Source organism: Tribolium madens, unplaced genomic scaffold (genome assembly GCF_015345945.1).
Source record: "Tribolium madens isolate multiple individuals breed KSU strain unplaced genomic scaffold, Tmad_KSU_1.1 Scaffold_11;HRSCAF=98;Tcas5.2_LG3b, whole genome shotgun sequence".
Classification (NCBI taxonomy): Eukaryota; Metazoa; Arthropoda; class Insecta; order Coleoptera; family Tenebrionidae; genus Tribolium; species Tribolium madens.
The window spans coordinates 4,223,482-4,243,808 of NW_025400975.1; the positions used below are offsets into that span (position 1 = coordinate 4,223,482).

At 30.1% G+C, this 20,327-nt stretch overlaps 1 protein-coding gene across 5 annotated transcripts in view; it reads left to right on the forward strand.

Annotated features, from left to right (window-relative positions):
* The window catches only part of LOC123016327, a 193,403-nt gene that overhangs the window by 73,275 nt on the left and 99,801 nt on the right, over window positions 1-20,327 (forward strand). For all 5 annotated transcript variants that reach the window (XR_006413436.1, XR_006413433.1, XR_006413437.1 and 2 more), the window contains exon 2: window positions 13,125-13,302. Coding sequence is in view for 1 of the 5 variants with exons in the window: in XM_044416666.1 (XP_044272601.1) it covers window positions 13,125-13,302 (178 nt within the window). In the remaining 4 variants the exon portion in view is untranslated. The remainder of the gene's footprint in view (window positions 1-13,124; window positions 13,303-20,327) is intronic.

Consider the following 20,327-nt stretch of genomic DNA (forward strand, 5'->3'; position numbering starts at 1 on the left):
TTCATTTCTCACCATTTGTCAACTCAACTTCTTAAACATTCGACTTAATTATTGCACTTTGATCAGAAACTTGTTTTGTAATTGTTTAACGAGCTTGAAGACGATAAGAACTTCGAACTTTTTTTTTTTAATTCATAAAGAATTGAAAGTATTTTCAAAAGAACGTTCTTAATTGTTATCCTCTCTGTGAAATTGAGTTTTTTATAGCTACACTCGAATAAACTTGTGAACTTAATCACCCCTCAAAGGACTGCTCCGAATCAAATTAATGCATCAATTTTCTTATTAAACCATTTAGTCGATGAATTTTTACTCGAAATTTTTATTTGCATGTTAATTAGTGTAGTTCAGGAGATATTAAAGCGAGAAAAGTTGCTCCAAGTAGGAAATCTTAGTCATAGATCACTTGTATCATCCCGACTTATGACATGGCGAATTTATAACATTGTCAAAGATTGATGGCGATATTAGAATGCAAATGAAATTCCTTTTTGTAGCTTGTGTCTCCGTGGAAATGTGTATTTTTAGAACGTCAATATCGATGTCTTGGATGTTCTAATTGCATTAAAACAATCTAATTTATTTAAGTGCGTGTCTGAATCTAGTGAAATTGTCTTTAAACCTGATTTGTATTCCACATAATGTACTAATTAGTGGGTGGATACATCTGACACAAATATTCATCCTCGTAAAGTCCAGATGTGTTATTATTATGCGATCAGTTTTAATTTCACCCTAAATATTCATCATCTTGATGAACGCAAGGTAATAAAGATATTTGGAAATGCTTTCTTTTTTCATTAATGGAAACGTAACGTTTCATTTTCATGGCAATTATCACCCATTGTTCCGGTTTTATAAAGAGAGTAGATTTGGTTTATGATACGAAATGATGAATTACGTTAAAAATTTATTACAGTTGACGGGTCCGTTTTATTACTTATTCGGTATGTAGATTTTTGATGAGCGCTAGTGAATTATTCCCGGGTTTATTACTAATATAAATTGTGAGTGAATTTTCATTATTCTGCTGTTTAACGAGTGCAAAAGTGCAATATTTAATTGTTCACGGGCACCCATAGAAAATAATAACTCCTAATAATATTTGGAATTTTGTGTTTGTTCTACTTTTTTTAGTAACGTTGCATTTTTTATAATTACTTTTAATGTCGCAAAGATGTCTTAAAGTTTCTATTATTCTAATTTCCCTTTCGAGATAAAAATAATTGAGAATTAAGCTTTTAGTGAAAAACTCCGTCAAAAAAGATTTGTTATTATCTCAAATACTTCATAACAACAAAACATTCTACATAAACATCTTATGTAGAATGTTACTACTTCAAAAAATTAAGGAAACAAATAATTTCTTAAATTCTTCGGTGATTTTTGAAAAAATGGTTGTATCTAGATTTAATAAAAACATTTTGAAGCTTCAAGTTTCTAGTCTTGAGATCTTTACTTAAAAAAATTTTCGAGGTACGGTTATTACGCATAGTGCAGGAAAAAAATTGTAATTTACAAAAAAAAAATTTTTAGTGTACGGACTTGAGAAAATTTTTATTAATTAAATTATTGTTTGGTTCGGATAGGTTGTTTATTCAGCTTTAAATTGCATTTTCAAAATTCTTTTTACGTCAATTTGTTGCTGTGGTATCTAAAAAAGGATCTTTTTGTCTTTGATCATTGATATCTTAGCAATCAATGACTGTACAGAGAATGAACAAAAACACGATTAAACCCGTCACACCAAACTTTTATTAAAACACAACGCGTTTCAACCACAATGTCATCTTCATGTGAGAATAAAAAGTAAAAAAAATAAAAAGAGAATCAATCCTTACTAATTTTGTAGACAATTTGGTCGATTTTTATAAATGTCAATGTAAAATGCAACAATGAAATCTCATGTTAAAGATCGTTAGCAATTAACAACCGCAGATTTACAACAATGTATTTTTTATCATCTAGACGATGAAATTGCTACCCCAGCACTCCATTTACGAACATCTATGCACATTTTCAAAAAAAGTCATTTTTTATAATTTCCGATTTTTTTTTTAATTTAACAATAGTGTATTATTTTTTAAAACTCAACAACTTGAAGCATTTGACCTTTGATCATGTATTATTTTATTTACACTTTATTTAATTGTTGTTTTTTTTTGTTCTAAACAAAAAATAATATTGTTTTTAATTGTTCCAAACATTAAATTCAGTAAAAATAGAGGAGAAGATATTGTTTTTTCGCGTAGTTGTCAAGTCCTGCAAGTTATACCAACATATGTATAGAAAATCTGAATTATTTTTTATGTTATTTTTATTGCTTTAAAGACGATTCATTTATCAAATTTTCGTTTATGCACCCACTGAAAATATGAAATATGCTTCTGATAGCTGTATAACACGATTTTCTTCTCGTTTTCTTTTCATGGCTTATCACTTTATTTGTAGCGTTTCTCATTTCAGAAGCTATAATTAAAATTGCGCTTTTCTTCTGTCTTGGACATTTGGTTCAATGTGAGAGGCCCTTGAGAACGCTTTCGATATTTCTCGTAATAACTCGAGATATTCTTTACACATTAGGTCATTGTTAATTTCTTTTGACACACTCAAGGTGTTTTTTTTTGGCATCCGGTCCGACCTGAACTTGAGACTGATTCACATCATTAACGACAAAAATAATTATTCAAGGACGTTTTTTACTCTTCAAGAATGAAGTCTGCGGAGGTATTGTTTAAACTTTCACACGTATATATGGGGCTAACAACATTTTAATATAATGATTCACTTTACATTTCTTGTTGTAAGACTGTGGGAAAATGCTCCAGGTAATTCTAATGACACACTTCCTGTCTTTATGCAAGTTAAATGATCATAAATTTGAAGATTTTCCATTCGACATTTCTATTAGCTCTATGCATCCCTGAGGTGCATTTTTCCAAATGACAGAATGCATCAACGTTCGCCGTAAAAGTGTTATCATTTCGCGACGCTTATCGAAAAGAATAATTCGAATTTTATGTTGTGTTTGATTGTAGGTACGACTGTGTACCAACTTTGCTATTTTTGTATGCAAAATTTAATATAACATTTTTCTCAGTTCGGATATTTGAAAATGTAAAACGGAAAGACGTAAAATGTCAAAGCCTGGCGTAGTTTATATTCAAACAACGAGCCGAGAAATGTCTTATGTATGTATAAAGAACGAAAATGTGGTGATAAGGGTTTGATCAATTTTTCGACTGCTTGTTAAAGTTGCATACTACACAAGTTTTTCATGTGCGAACACATTTTTTTATTAACCAACAATTTACGAGATTTTAAATTTAATATTTGCCCAAATATGACGGAATGTAATTTGTATAAATGTTTTATGTTTTGACGGACAAACAAAATTTAATAATTGTGGTGTTACGTGCTTTATTAATTAATACCTGAGGAATTTTTAATTAGACTTTATTAAAAGAAATTATTTCGAAATCGGAATGTTTAACCTCAAGCAAGACAACAGGCGTGCAACCAACTTTGCAGCTTGCTTTAATATGAAGTAATTAAAAAATAGATGTTTATTATTACTTAGAAAAACACTACACACAAAACTTTAATAGCTATTAAAACAACAAGAGTTAAACTGTAAAACTTGCGTTGTCTAATTTTTTTCAACACTAATATAGGATCAAAAATTATACTAAATTCAGAAATTGTTGTAAAGAAATTTGACGAAATAATGTCAAAATTAACAAAATAGATGCATTCTATGTGATTGACCGCGTATTTTATAAAAGAGCATATATACTCGTTTTCATATTAATGTGCATCGAAGTAATCGTTGAAAGGGATACTTTTAACGTGGCAACCATGCGAAAATTCAAACAATCCTAACCTCAATTTTCCCATTTTTTTTAAATTAATGTGCATCCCAAGTAGCAAAAAATAATTAAAATTAACAAGGTAATTAACATAAGGTAGCAAACTTTAAGAAATTTGGTAATATTGATGTGATTAAATTTGTTCTGAATGACATTAATGATATTTTTTGTGTGAATCTGCCCTTAAATTAAGGATGCATTTAGACTTCTACAACCTACTTGATGCACATTAAAATGGAAAAAAAAATATATATATATACTCATTTTTATAATCTGTACTTCAGAGCAAAAAAGTATTAACTCCATTTTTTGCTGTTTTTAAATATTATGAATATAACAGACATCTAAACAAAATTATAGTTTTAAAAGTGCTCTTCAGAAAAATTTGTGTTTTGGTGGTTAATACTGTTTTGCCCTGAAATACAAATATTAATGTTCATCGAAGTAGTCGTTGAAAGGTGGCAACCATGCAAAAATTCTAACAATTCTAACCTCAATCTTCCTTAAAAATATTTTTTTTAATCATTGTGTACCTCGGGTAGTAAAAAATAATTAAAATTAACAACGTAATTAACTTACGATAACAAACATATTGATGTGATAAAATTTGCTCTGAATGACATTAATGACACTTTTTGCGTGAATTAGTCTTTAAAGTAAAGATGCATTTAGACTTCTACAAGCTACTTGTTGTACATTAATATGAAAAAGACTATACTAACCTCAACATAAGACGTAAGCTTAAATACACCAGAGAAACTGTGTAAGACATATTAGTCTTCAAAAATCGTTATTTAGATAACAAGAGTCTTATAGACAGTATAACAATCGAGCTTGTAGGTTAAATTCGATCAAATTCAATAGACCGAGATTTTTAAACTATAAAACTTAGGTTACATTCAAAATTTTTTTTAATACTAATATTACATCAAAAATTTTGCTAAATTTAGAAGTTGTTATATAGAATTTTGTCGAAATAATGTCAAAATTGTCAAAATAATTGTATTTTATGTGATTGACAACGTATTTTATAAAAGATCGTATATTAACAGCAGTAGTAAGTAGTTTTTCTTAATTTTGGTTAAACTTTAATGCAATTTTTTTATTTTACTATTATGCCTATTTTTTCATTTTTTATTTATTTACTTTTCTGTTTACTTGTTTTATTATTATTATTTTTTTTTATTGTTGAGAGGGTTAAGTCCGAATAGTATTTGCTAAACTTCGCCTCTCGAATTGTATTCACTTGTACTTACAATTCAATAAAACAGCTTTATTATTATTACTGTTATTTTTACTATTATTATTATATTAATTCAGTAGGAAAGCATTAATGTTTTTCTAAAATATTTTTTAAAGCTATGCGACAAGGTTTCTGTAAATAAAATAAAAAATATGAACGTGTAGTTTAAAAGCACGTTTTTGTAACGTGAGATTATGGAAGGAGATAAGTCATAAAAAAGCACATAGTTAAAAATTGTCCCGGATTTTCATCGTCGCAAAAGTTTTATGACACTTCCTCATCGGTTGATTCCCTTTTGGCGTGTATTAAGTAGTTGCGTAAAAAGAGGAATGTCCCGGAGCCAAGACATATATCTTTCTACCACTTGAAAAGTTATACTCGAAATCGAAATTTTTATACGGAAATGTGATGTATGGATGCGGTTGAAGTGATTTGTGATTCGGTTGTGCGGGGGTCCACACTTTCATGTAAATAAAGTACAATCCGTGAGGCTATTTTTCGTAACGATTTCTTTTATAGTCGGGACGACCCGAACTTAAATGTGTTTTAGATTTCATCCAATAAAAAAAATCACAAAAGCCAATATAAATAAAACCGTTCCGGTTCGAGATCAACGGCCATATTTATTAGTTTTTATTACTAGATTTGCACAAGAGGATTTAGCGGGAAAATAAATCACTTTGAGCCAGTCTATTTATTATTTTATATAAAAAAAATATTTTCAACTATATAGCGTGCTCCAAAAAAAACTTACACTACAATTTTTTTTTAATGAAACACTAATGTTTCTAGGGACTTATTTCAAAAACTGTGCAAAATCGACTAATAAAAATTTAACTTAAAAACATTGAAATTAAAAGCTACATCCAAGAATGCCATAAAACATATAGTGTTTCAATAAACAAAAAGCACAAGTTTGTATTCTAATTTATTCTAATTGTATTCTAAAAATAATTTCAGGCGATGCACTAGATTAATATTTATCATAATGAACTTTACTAATTCACTGAGGTCTATTTTTATAGGTGACCTTTTCTAACTAAACCCGCATTTCAATTCTAGAAAAGTTTTAAAATGGAAAAAAGCGAAAGCCTTTTCATGTTAATTGAAATCGTAAACGAGATCAATCAGTACGTGGAGATGAGGTCAAAGAAAATTACTTTTCTCGTTTAGTGCAGCTGTTGCTGCTTTCATACAACTTTTTCCAACTTTAAAAGATAAAGTGCAATAATTATTTCTCAGAACGTTAGAAAGATAAAACATTATTGATTTATATAATATGGGCTTGGAAAAGCACATTTAACTCTCCTTATAAATTATGTTTAGACTATCAACTAACTCCACAAAGTCAAACTAAAGCACAAAAGTACACAAGGTGAGCTGTTCATTATCGCCACGCGACTAATCGCCCATAAGGGCACCAGATGGCCTCAAGCACCTTGTCTAAGATATGGAAAAGCTGTATAAACGAGATTTATTATTTTCAGTTGTTTGTATTCGTTTACGGAAACGTAATTTTAATAACATCAATAAGATCGACTTCTTTCAGATATAAATAATTTGGTTATACGAAAAGTTTTATTTGAACGTATGGACAAAAGACAAACATTAAAAGGATTCGGCGAGCTTTAAAGCTTTTACCAAGTTTGTAAAAAGTCTGCTGAATAAAAACACGGGGGGATGCACATTAAAACCTTTCAGTGAAAGAAAACTAATATTTCAAAGCACATATAGTAACTTTTTTATTATTATAAAGTTTCAGTCGGCACAAGTGAAAGAAGCAGTCATATCTAACTTTTTAATTGATTATTATTGGAAATAAAGTTTTGGAAAGCAGAGCAGTTTTTAATGTAGCCGAAACCTGGTTTTCTGGATGGAAAAAGGAAAGATCTGATATTCAATATAGCAAGAATGGAATCGTATCCGCAATGTCCCTCGCGTAAATATTTATAGGACTGTTTACATTTTAAGAGGACGAGTTGGCTGGACATGTCTTGTTTATCACGTACGGTATAAAGTCGTTTTTTAAATGCAGATTTCATTGATCGTAGAGTAATTTAATCTTTTACATCATGTTCAGTGCGTGATTTTACGTCTAGAAGACCATATTTTAAAAGCTAACCGATTATTTTTATGATTTACTAGCGAATACAACACAAAAAATTTATATTTTTTCAAAATGCACTTTTTTGAGTCTTTAATATGGCCATTACTACAACGTATTATGCAATTTTGTGACTTATGCTTAAAGGCGACGAAAAAAAAATTGCCAACTGGGCGAAAATACTAATTTGTCAAGAATTTAAATCATTCAATGAAAGACAAGGGTTTGGTCACTTTTCTATTTTATTTCTATTTAAAACTATTTAGTTTAAATTTGAGTAAAAAATACTATTACTAATAACTTTTTGAAATAAAAATAATTGACTGTTTTTGGGTTGCAAAATTTCAAAATCTTGCGGATTTCTTATTATTAAAACTTATGATTTTAGTTAAAAAAAGCTGCTTATGCGGTTCTTATGCTTATGCGCTTACTACTCTCTTATTTGCTCTTATGCGCTCATTCTCTTATTAGGTATATAGGGTGCGCTAGAACTCGCTCCCCAGAGAAAAATGCCGTGTAAGAAAAGATACCAATGAAAAAAATGTTAATTTTTTTTATCTATAACAATTTCAAAGTTATGAGGGTTTAAATTTTGCACTTTGACTCTATTTGTTTCTGTTGGTAAAATAATTTTTCAAGTTTTTTTGCTACAGGCTATTTGAAGAGGAAACAAGGAAGCTGTATCCTAAATTATAACTCTGTTTAATGTTATTTGTCGTTTTTATTGGCAAAATTTTTGTACCTTTACTAAATGATTATAAAAAAACATATTCAAGATCATCAGTATCATTAAATACAGTTAAAAAATGTCAAAATTTTTTGATAGATAGAATTTTTTAAACATTTTGTTCCTGCAATTTTATCTTATTTGAAATTTTTCTCTGGGGCGCAAGTTCTGACACACCCAGTATACTATTTTATTCACAATCATTCTACTCTTAAACAACAGAAAGTCAATAAGACATTTTTTAAATTTTAAAAAATATGACAGTTTAAGTTGGTAAGTGGCCATTTCCCAACCTGAACTGTATATTTTATGTCAACTGTTAAATTAAGTTAAAATGTTAAGTAGAGTTTTTTTCATGTTCTTGGTATCTTATCTTACATGGCATTTTTCTCTGGGGCGCGAGTTCTGGCGTATCCTGTATGTTTTAAAGTTCGCACACTTGTGCGCCCGCCATCTTTTATTACTTATTTGAAATAGTGTTTCAATTTGAATTAGAGAAAAATTGCCAACTTCTGTGGAATTTGAACCCCGGACCTACCTGCGGGAAGTAATGACCTCTTATCACTACGCCACCTCTAGTCTAATATATTCATAAAAAATTTACGCAAATTTTAATTTTTGTTGTCTATTTCTACGACGTTTTATACACTTTTAGACTTCTTGAAGTGCATTTTGATCAGTTTGAAGTTTTCAGTTTTTAAATTTTTGACAAAATTATTGTCGATTTTTCCTACCCGGAGCGGTCTATTGCCAATAACTGCGAAATTAGTGGCGCTAGCTGTTTGTGTTTACAGTTTATAATCATTGTAAAGCAAATTTAATTCCCTATCATTTTCAAAAAGATTAGTTATCGAGAAACAGTCAAAAATATATATAAATATAAATATATATATAATTTTCTGGACGCCAATCGATTTCCCGGAATATTTTATATACCCATGTTTACGTCAAAATATTATGTGTGAAGTACATACAGTTTTGCTAGAAACTCTAAAAATGTTATATGGATCAATTTAAAAGTTTCTTTGATTTTTGTCGAATTTTTGTCTATTATCAATAAATAGTTATTGTGAAAAATTCTGGTAAATTCAAAAATATGCAAAACATATTTTCGACTATAACTTCTAAACTACTGCGAATTTGTCACTTTACTCTGTTGGAGTAAGTGTTATGGCTTCTAAAACATTCGTTAATCGGAGTATAACACCCCACAAAATTCGTGTTTACCATATTAAAAACGAATCAAAACAGGCGTGTCCCTCATCCCTTTATATATTGCTTTTTACATATCACTGACAGCAATTTCAACAAGGGTGGCTAGTTTTTCCGTTGAGTTAATAAGCCGATATGATGGTAATGGAAAAGCTGCCGTATAGGAGACGGATCTAGAGGGGAGAATCGAGCCGTCTTCTTGTCGCAAATCAACATTATCTATGTTTAGATTGTAAGCTTGGTCACTTGGTTCGCTAATCCTTACATATATCACCTTAAAGCCAGAGATTAGGCAACGGAAGCGTGAAAGGATGGGTATTTCATATTGCTGGACCGCTTTCACGCTTATTGAATATTTAGGTGAAGGACGAAACATGTTTTAAGGTAATATCGCAGCGATTTGGTGATTTTGCAACTGTCACTGATGTATTGCTTGAATACTATATATAGAAGTAGTTCATGAAGAGATGACAGGACATTTGTCACTGCGAGCGTCGACACTTTAAAGAAATATGAAAACTTTTTATTTTCTGATAATTTATTAAATTTGAAAATAGTTCAAGCGAAACGTTTGTGAGAGACGATTAGTTTCTTTTTTGTCGCTGTAGTCAAAATTGAGTGAATTTAATGGTTTATTTATTGATTCCACAAAGTACAATACGTTTGATGCTATTCAACTTTTCGTACTGGCTTAGCACTGTAATTATTATCAAATTATCATGTAGGAAACTCCACAACTACATTGGATATTTTTCAATAATTATCAGATTTTATCTGTGCACTATATAATTCCAAAAGCATTGTTAAATGAATGAAATGAGTGTCATTAAAAGCTTTTTAGCTTGTATTGTTTCCTTTTTTATTTTGATGAGTTTGCTTTTCAAAATTTATTTAGATTTTTCGACTTTATTCAAAGTTTCGAGTAGAATTCCGTCTACGTCGCATTCATGCGTCCCATAGGTGGAAGTAACACATAGGGATTTCACAGTGTCTCACATCACGCATCTACCGGAGTCGGCGTGAACTAAGTACGTGTCCGGAATACATTCCGGAGCGGAACGTGTCATCTCCGGAGCAACTATCACGAATCATCGAATATCATGCATGAATCTAATCAAGGAGACGATGGAAATTCCGACCAATTACAATATGTTCAGATACGTGAAAATATCAAACGGTAGTGTTTGTGTCAAGTAGAAAAATAAATTACAATAGGAAATTCCGAGTTACAAAAATTCTATTCAGAGGAGTAGATTGTGCGATAAAAATGAGCCAATACCACAGAAACAATGAAGTTTTATTAAAAAGCGGACTAATGGAGTGAATACGGTTCTAGTCAACGACATTATGGGAATTCGCATTGTTTCATCTATCCACATACAGGCTGACCCGGGAATGTGTAATCGGTGTATAACTCTTTTGCTGTTTGATGTATTGAATGCCGTTTTTAACATTTTTAGATCTACATAAAGTGCACTATTTAAAAATATTTTTATTATATACAGGGTGTTGTATTCAAAGCAGTGAACCAAGGTTATATTTTTTTAAATGGAACACTCTATACATTTTTAATAGTACTTTCTTTAAACTTTTTTAGGTCTATCTCTTTCCGTTTCGGTATTATTTAATTTTTTCTTATAAAAAAGATCTACATTTGAAAAATCTCTGCGTAGTCGGCTATGAATATTTACGAAAAAATTTAAAAAACCTTACTACACTGTAAACAACACCCTGTATATAATAAAAATATTTTTACACCAGATGTTCAAAACGGTATGTCAATACAGGGTGATTCTTTTAAGATCTACATTAGGAACTTCTTGACTTCTAATACAGATAGCAATTTGAATTTTTTTACACAACCCAAATCGACTAATTTCAGTTAAATTATTTTCGAAATGGCTGAACTTCCAAAACTATCTGAAATTGGCGCCAACTTTGAAATTTTAAATGGTAACCACTTATTTTTATTGCATTCTTGAATTTTCCTCTTCAAACTGAGTAAAATGTACTTAATTGTTAGTACTTACCTGTACGTATGTCAATTTTTTGGTCAAAATTTTCATTTGCAGGGGTTCATTTAAAACATCACAGCTCTTGAACTCTTTGCGATAAATGAATAATTTTTCTTGCATTCGATAACCTAAGGTTCGAAAAGCTTTCTAAAATTTTCAAAATTTTTAACTGTCAAATTGCAAAGCTAATGTGATTTTTTAAAAATGATAATTAACAAACAGCTATAACTCAGTTTTTTCAAAAAAAATATCGTATTTTCTCAACGACAATCGATTTGTAGAAGGACTTTGATTAACATGTCCTATACCCATCTCTTACAGTTTATAATAGAGTTATTTCATTTGAAAAAAACTGAGTTATAGTTGTTCGTTAATCATCATTTAGTTATCAAATGCAAAAAGAATTATTCACTTATCGCAAAAGGTTCAAGAGCTGTGATGTGTTAAATGAACCCTTGCAAATAAAAATTTTTGACTAAAAAACTGACATGTTAAAAACTGTGACTGATAAGTACTAACAACTAGGTAAATTTTACTCAGTTTGGAGAGGAGAATTTAGAAATGCAATAAAAATAAGTGTTGGCGCCAATTTCTTGTCGTTCCGGAAGTTCAGTCATTTTGAAAATAATTTAGTTGAACTGAGACTGGTTGATTTGGAGTTGTGTACAAAATTTCAAATTCCAATCTGCATTAGAAGTTAAGAAGTAGTTTCTAATGTAGACCCTAAAAAATCACCCTGTATATCAATAGAGACCAGATTTTAAATAAAATCCCTTTTTGATTCTATTTAAAGCCCGTGGATGAGACCCAAAATTTTAAACGTTTTAGATGAAATAGAATTTGTACATAAATTATTTTGTGTTCTAAAATCCTAAAATCCGGTATTCGTGCTAAAACGATAAATATAACCTTTTTTGTCCTAAAATCATAATTTTAAATAATTTTAATATCGGCTGAAATTTTTAAACTGTAAAACTTCAAGATTTTTTGCAACACTAATATTGAATCAGAAATTTTCTAAATTCGGAAATTATTATTATGTCAAAATAATGTCAAAATTGACAAAAATATGCATTAGTGTATTTTCTAGACTTATAAGATATATTCCTGTTGACGACGTACTTTATAGATGAAGCATATTTTAACAGCAACATAACAAGCAAGCTTAAATGAATCATAGAAACAGTATAAGATATTGGTGTTGCAAATACACATTTTTTCAAGTTTTTCAAACACAAATTTTGCTTTAAGTCAAGGGACATACTGAATTAGATTTTGTATAAAACATATATAATTGTCTGAGATATTATAAATTAAAAAACTTTTATTTTTTTAGAATTCTGTTACCTATTTTGCTAGTATAATGTCCCATTTTATGTTTTTACTGTTTTTTTAGAATTTCTATTTGCATTTTTTAACGTCCTAAAATCTGGTCTCTATAATTATATCAAGTAACAAAAAAGTTATCGACCGATTACACACCCCTGGATCGGCCAGAGCGAGGTTACTAATTTTTAAAAATTTTGTAAAATGTTAAACTTTTCGTTTCCAAGACATTTGCAAAATGCGATAAATCGTGCATATGAGCATCTGGGGTAATTTAAACTATGTAAAAATATTGTAATTTTGGCGTGAATTCCGCATGGATAAGATCCACCGAGCGAAAAATTCGTGCAGACGTTTTAGTTGTTTTTGTTGGATTTCGTCCGTAAATGTTTATTGCACTGTTCGATTCATGGAACAAAATCAGGTCAATTGAATGAATTAAAAAAAATGCAACTCTTTTTACAAAATCAAACTGGAATCGAACAAATTTTAATTGACTTCATCAAATTACTAGATTACATATTTGCCAAAGGTGTTATGACGACGTTCCATAATTGGAAAAGTTTTCGCGTTTTCGATTCGTAGTCGCAAAGTTGGCTTGTTTTCAATAAAAGTCGTTTCTTTTCAGCGGCGAAGGAGACGGAAGTTCGAGCACTTGTAGGGACGAATGTGCTCCTGCCTTGCAGGGTGGACGTGAACCAATGTGGCACCTTGCACAGCGTCAAATGGTACAAGGATACGTCCAGGATATACGTGTTCAGTCAAGCTGGCCAGATCCGGCGGGCCGAAGGAGACGCCACCGAAAGGTAAATTCAGCTCGGATCCATTTTTGAATGTCTTTTTTCACATTTCTGCCACAAGCATCCATGCTTTAAATTGGCGACATGCACTACGGGAGATATGCGAGGGCGAAATAACAAGGGACTCGTTCAGTCGGAACGTTTCTGTTTTATTTTGGAGGGAAAAATATTTGAATGTTGAGTTGGTGGATTTTTTTCGAGTTGTAAATAAGACTGTCAGGAGATAACAACGTCCATTAAAAAATAATCACCGGACGATGAAAATGTCTAGTGCAGATCGATTAAAATTTCAAATGGGAACTTCAGTTGGAAAAAAGTGTGAATAATTTATTGTAATCGTGCAGAGTGTTTGCGAATTCCTGATGCACTGTCAGCAAAATTTTTTTGTGTAATTTTTTATGTATTAAATGAAATTCTGTTAAAATTCGAAAATTTAAAAAAATAAATAAAGACTTGACATACAACTATTAAAGACAAACATAAAACTGAAATATTGTAGCAGTTGGTGTAATATTAGAGTAGTAAAGGGTTTAAATTTCGGATTGCCTGTTTTACTCCAGTAATACTTAGGAAATAGTTGTCGTCCATAAACAAGACACTACAGCTTCATAAATAAATGTTTAAGGGAGCAATTAAATGTAAACTTTTTATGGGGTCGGTTTAGTTAGTTATTATCTAGTTAGTTGCATGAAAAAGATGTCAATTTTGATAAAAAAAAAATTGAAAATCGAGAAACTACAAAAAAAGGTGGAAGAATTTTTTTTTGTTATTATTGTTTAATAAGAAAAGTATTAATGAAAACAAAAAAATTGAAGCTGTATCTAAAATAAAAAACGGTTATTTTTTTTAATGAAAATCAAAAATTTTTGGATTTGCACCTTCCAATTTAAAAATCGGTAACTCTGCCATTCTTTAAAGTTTTGGATTCGTTTTCTTGGCGTTTGAAAGAGAAGGCTTAGATCTTTCTTCTGGGAGTTTTCAAATTTTGAAAAAAAATTAAAAACACCAAAATTTTAAGGTTACTTTTGTAATAATTTAATTGTTCATAACTCAATTTTTTCAAATAAAATACCCCAATCTTTTTTTCCCTAAATGAAAGAGAATTTAATTCTGCATCGATCTGTACTAACATTTCCTACACCTAAAGTTAAGAATTTTCAAGTTATTTTTTGCTATGGAAATCAAATACCGATTTTTAAAGTGGAAAGTGCAAATCCAAAATTTAAAAAAAAAACTCCAAATATTTCAAAAACGGCTAAATTTAGGTATAGGGAAAGCTGATGAAAACTCCCTTAAAATAATCCTGTTAATCCAGAAATGCAATAAAAAATATACCTTTCATTTTAAAATAAGAAAGTTGAGACTAACTTCCGGTATAATCGGAAATGCCGCCATTTTAAAAATATTTTCGTTTAGGAGAACGATTATTCGAACTCTCAATACTTCTAATATGGGGTTTAGACGGAACATCCCTGTATCATAATTGAAAGTTAAGTGTAGAACACGAACCGCGTAGCGGCGAGTTTTATAACGTTTAAGTTTGACAAACGTCTTCCAAAACGAGTTCTTTAGATTATTCTTTTACTCTGCTGTATTATGGCTCAAAAATCAAAATTTTGCTGTTTAGAAAATTTTGTGTTACGACATGACGATTCAGATTATAAAAATATACAAAACGACGGAAAAGTGAACTTAAATTTTCTCGTTAATAAAAATAATTTCTACTGTGAGATTCTGCTGTTTGTTTTATTATTTTCTCAGGGTTACACCTGATACCAATCTTAAAAAATAAAATGTTGCGTTTCATAATGAGCTCTTTTTCAAAATGACTTCTTTATTAAGAACGCAAAGTATAACCCATTTCATTTAAATTGGCATAACAGTAGGCCATGATTGTGTAAACTGCGCTTTAAATATGAAAAAGGCTTTACATATTAAGGAACTAAATTTGTCACTAAAAAAAGTGAGGTTAAGATAGTTAAAATTTTATTTTTAAAGAACCCTATTTCAAAGGTTTTCAGAGAGAGTTTTTCTCCATAAAAAGTTTCATCCCTTTGTAGGTGTAGTTTTGACACAAAAACATACACTAATTGCTTTGGAGAAAATATAGACTTTCGTTGATAACAAGTGGCTTTCTGAAATTTTAAAATACGTTTCATTCACACCGGAGATGAAACACAATTTGTTTTCCGTAAAAGTAGCAGCCAAAAGGGGTTTGGATTTTTTCATTAAAAATGTAGGACAAAATTGTGAATTTTTAAACAATGGTAAAGTTGTTGCGATCGGAGTGGAAATCTGTACAAAATGAAGCCTCGCGTACTGAAGCTTGAAAAATCGTGTTTTGCCGTGGATAAAGTAATTTGGCTAAACTCAAATTGGTATATTTGATTCCATTAACCTAAAATGTCTAAAACAGGAACAACAAAAAGAAATTGATTATGTTTTCAAACATACCTTAGCCTGTACTTTAAATCTGGGGTTCTGAAGAGAACTACTTTAGATTATAATTTGAAAAAATAGTGGGAATAACAAACAAGTAACGAAAACAGTGAAAAAATTAATACAAATGTCAGTCATGTCAGTTCAATAAACCATGTAGGTAAGTAATCAAAGAAAAACAAAAACCCCATCAGCTATTATATCAGGGACATGCGCAGGGCTACAAACTTAAATACGAAATTCCATAGCCACCTATTATGCCAATTTCAATGAAATCTACTTTAGATGTTTTTTTTAATTTACGTGTTCATCTTGGTAGGCGTTGAGACTGTAAACCAGACTTTAATTTTAGTTCTAAAAAAGTTACGTCTTAAAAATGACATTAGTGTTGAATTCTGTCTGAAAAAATAATATAAGAACAAAAGAGGAAAGTTGGGAATTGAATCGGGGAAAAAAACTGAAGTTTGAGGAAAGATCGAAAAGAAGATCAGAATGTAAGGTACTGCAAGGAAGTAAAAGTGCATATATAGGGAAGAATATGCTGTATAAAACGAGAATGTGAAATAGAAGAGAATAATGGCAAAATTCTGAAGTGCGCACAAAACAGTGTGGAAATTGGGGGAGTGTAAGTTTTTATTAGAACCCGAAGAGACGAAGAGAGGTGTAAAATGTGTGGAAAGGTGAGTGAGATAACTGAACATTTACTGAATGGATGTAATGTGCCTAATGAAGGAAAGCAGAATAAGCAAGAAACTATTATTTATTAACTAGCAGTGGAATTTACAGTTACATTTTGTAAAATAAATATTCAAACATTATTTCTTTTTATTGGAATTATTAGACTTTTTGAAAAATTCGTTAAGCTGCTTCTCGTTTTCTTTGAGTGAGATGAGGTAAAGATTGTCTTAGCATTGTCGGTCTTAAAACTTTTCTTAGTAAAAAAAAATATTCAGAAAAATTTGTCTTAAAAAAGACAGGTTTTCTTAAAGAAATAAACGTCGAACAGAAGGGAAAATAGGAGAAAAAAAGCACAAAATCTATTAAAAGCGACAATTGTCACAAATTTTAAGATTAACGTATTTTCAACCTTAGTGGGTGCAATCGTACAAAAATGAACAACCTAGAACTCTCAAAGTACAAATGTTGCCACCTTAAATTTAAATTTTCATAATCATAACCTACCGAGATGTCAATCATTTTGAAACGTAGTATACTATTGGAGACAAGATACTTTAATCATCAAAAAAATACATAAATCAAGGATTAACGTGAAATCAACATTGATGACAATTTCAAATTATTGACTTTTCTCTTGTAAAAAATATACAGTGATGAGTTTGACAATGATAGTCAGTGATAATGTTTGATAGTAGTAAAAAATGAGGTCAACTGTTCTAATGCTTGCTTTAGAACTTTATGTCACTCAACCGTACTTAGAAATGATTAATTAAAAAAAAAGACAATTAGGCAACAGGACTGTTAAGAGGTCTTAACAGGCCGCTTTTTATCGCTCAGTTTTTTGACAGCTTTGAGAGTATAAACATTTTTAAAATTTTAAATACTCCTGATAAATGAGGTTGGTCATATTTATTTAAAAGTTAGCGTGTTTGGTGAATAATAAAATGAATAAAAGAGAATTGTTTACGTTTCTAATTTAACTAACTTAATCAGAATATTTTAGCAAAAATACGTTTACATAATAATGAGGAATGATTAAGATAACAATGCGGTATTTTATATGCATAATAATGAATTCAAATCAATGTTGTTGCTAATTTTAAGCATATGTTGTTTGTAATCCTGGCATGATTTGAGTGCACACCTAGATGCTCTAATTAGGCCATTAAACTAAATCTAAAGACGCAACCTGTGAAATACTGGTGCACGTTAATCCAGGATTTAGATAAGACGGTAATTGCGCTATTTTCAGCACTAAGAAATCTAGATCTACAACACCAGAATAAATGAATTATCGTTCTAATTTTAGTTTTTATGTGACTCGGATTAAGGAAGAATTTTCTTTTTAAATTTTCTAGTCTTGTCACATTGTGAACTCAATTTGTTTAAGTTTGTACATTTGGATAAACGACGTTCAAGGTATATTAATATTTATAGTTGTGTTGTGAAGCCTCATAAGCCATCTATCTCGAAGGCAAATTTGCTATCTACTTTACATTCTCCTAATGACATCCGAAATAAGCTTGACGCAACATAAATTTATTGCCAACGAGTGTCTTTAACCCTCGAATCTGTATACAGATTTTTTTTTCTTCTTGTACAAGTTTGCAGAGTATTAACTCGAGTTTGAATCGATATTAAGGTTCGACATAATTTAATATGATGGAGCTAAACAAACTCGCATTATTAAAGTTTAAGCTAACGACTATGTAGCGGTCTTCTGGTTTGGCATTATGTCTAGTGCTCCAACAAACGCTGTGGTTTATAACTGCAAATTTATAGCAACATTCAGAGACTTTGTTAGGTGAAGCTTAGGAAAATGTTTACAAAATAGCAAATTGTGAGAAGGGAGAAAAAATGTGGATATTTCAAGCATGTTAATCAAGAATCCATCGAGTGAGTGGAAGTTGGTGGCGACGTTTGAAAACGAAGTGCATGCATAATTTATTCCGCACTTGACCCGGTTAAAGCGTTAGATGCACAAGAAGGAACGTTTTCTATGCAATTCCGCATTAAAGAACTTAGACGAGTCTCGAAAACTGCTGACACCACTTTGGTTGTTCAAACCAAAATAAAATATACAGGCTGTCCCAGCGAGTGAGTTCATTGCTTATTTTCAAATATTTAAATTTTATTAAAATTATATAGGCAATTGAAAATACTAATCTAGTACATCGCCTCAAATTATTTTCACCTATAACGTGCCTCAAAAATAAGTTACAATACAAACTTATGTTTTTTTTAATGTTCCACTATATGTTTTTTGACCTTTTTGGATGTAGCTTTTAATTTCACTGTTTTTAAGCTAAACTTCTATTGTGATGAGTTGGTTTTCTTGACAAAAACATACTCTTAAAAAATGTATTACACAAAAAGTTAAGATAGATAGAAAAAAATTACCATTGTAAAAAGGAAAGTACATACTTTAAGACTATAACATTTTCTTAATGTATTGCAGTGGAAAAGTTAAAAAAATGTACTCCTAGAAGTTTGTTAAAAGTTAAATAATTTTAAAAAATTGAGTGAACATCCTATTTATTATTTTTGCATATAATAGATTGAAACAAGTCAATGTGGTCAAATCCTATTGGATTTGATTAAGAGTTTTATTTTTATTTAGTAAGTGTCTTTTAGATTGTAAAAAATACTGTTTGGGTCACTTCAAGTAGCATCAGGTCGGTTCAGGTCACTTTAAGCCACTTCGGGTTACTTCAGATTACTTTGGCTTGAAATAAAAAGGCATTGTTAAATGTACTGACTTTAAGATTTTCAAAAGAAGAAAAATTCTAAAGGAAATGTTTAAATTTAGTAGTACAAATGCCAATCGAGACGTTTCAAAACATCGTGTTACAAAAGACAGTTGGGGAGACTAAGAAAGTGTCAGATGTATTGGTTTAAAAAATTTCTAGAGTTGCAAAAAACATTTAAAAATTTCATAAAGAAATGCTTAAATTTAAAAAAATTTCATTCGAGACTTTTCAAAACATCGTGCTACAAAAGACAGTTGGGGAGACTAAGAAAGTGTCAGATGTATTGGTTTAAAAAATTTCTAGAGTTGCAAAAAACATTTAAAAATTTCTTAAGGAAATGCTTAAATTAAAAAAAAGTCATTTAATTGATAAATTAAAAGATATTTAACTTTAAATGTTAATGGGAACAAATTACATGTACAGTATATTATTTACGAGTAAACGACAAGTATTTGTGATCAGTAAAAATAATAAATGCACAGTAAAGACAATGAATGAATGTCTAGCATAATTAATTTAATATTCACACATTTACAAAAACAAAATGTTTCCAAGCAAAATCGGAATATCGCAAAGCTTTCAAAAACAAAATTGTGGTATCAGAAGCACAGCAGTGCAAAGAGTAGCGTAGGCTGATTAGACTGATTACCATTTGTGCACAGTTTTTAGCCCGTGCGATAATCATTATTGCGCAGGGGCTTTTGCTAATACATCTACCACCCTCCAATAATAATAAATATTCAGTAACATAAAAATAAGTACCAATAATAAATAACATTCTTGCGCAGGTGCCATTCATTGTTATGTAACCAAGACTAAATTTTTTTTAATTGTTATGTTGTTTTAGTAATTTTGATCAAAGTTACTGAGCGTTTATTATTTTTACTGTTCAAATTGGATTTTTTTACGGAACAAATTACGTGCTTTACTTAGCATTTATTATTTTTACAGTGCAGAATATTATATTATACTAATCATTTTGAATTTTTTACTGTGCAAAAATTAATTGAAAACTTACTTATCATTTTGTACTGATCAGAATTGAATTATTTACTGATCGCATTATTACTACCCAATGTTGCTTAGAGCAACAATGTCTATCATTAAAATGGACATTGTTGATACCAAGGCAATCATAGTAATTCCACCACGGATCACTTATTT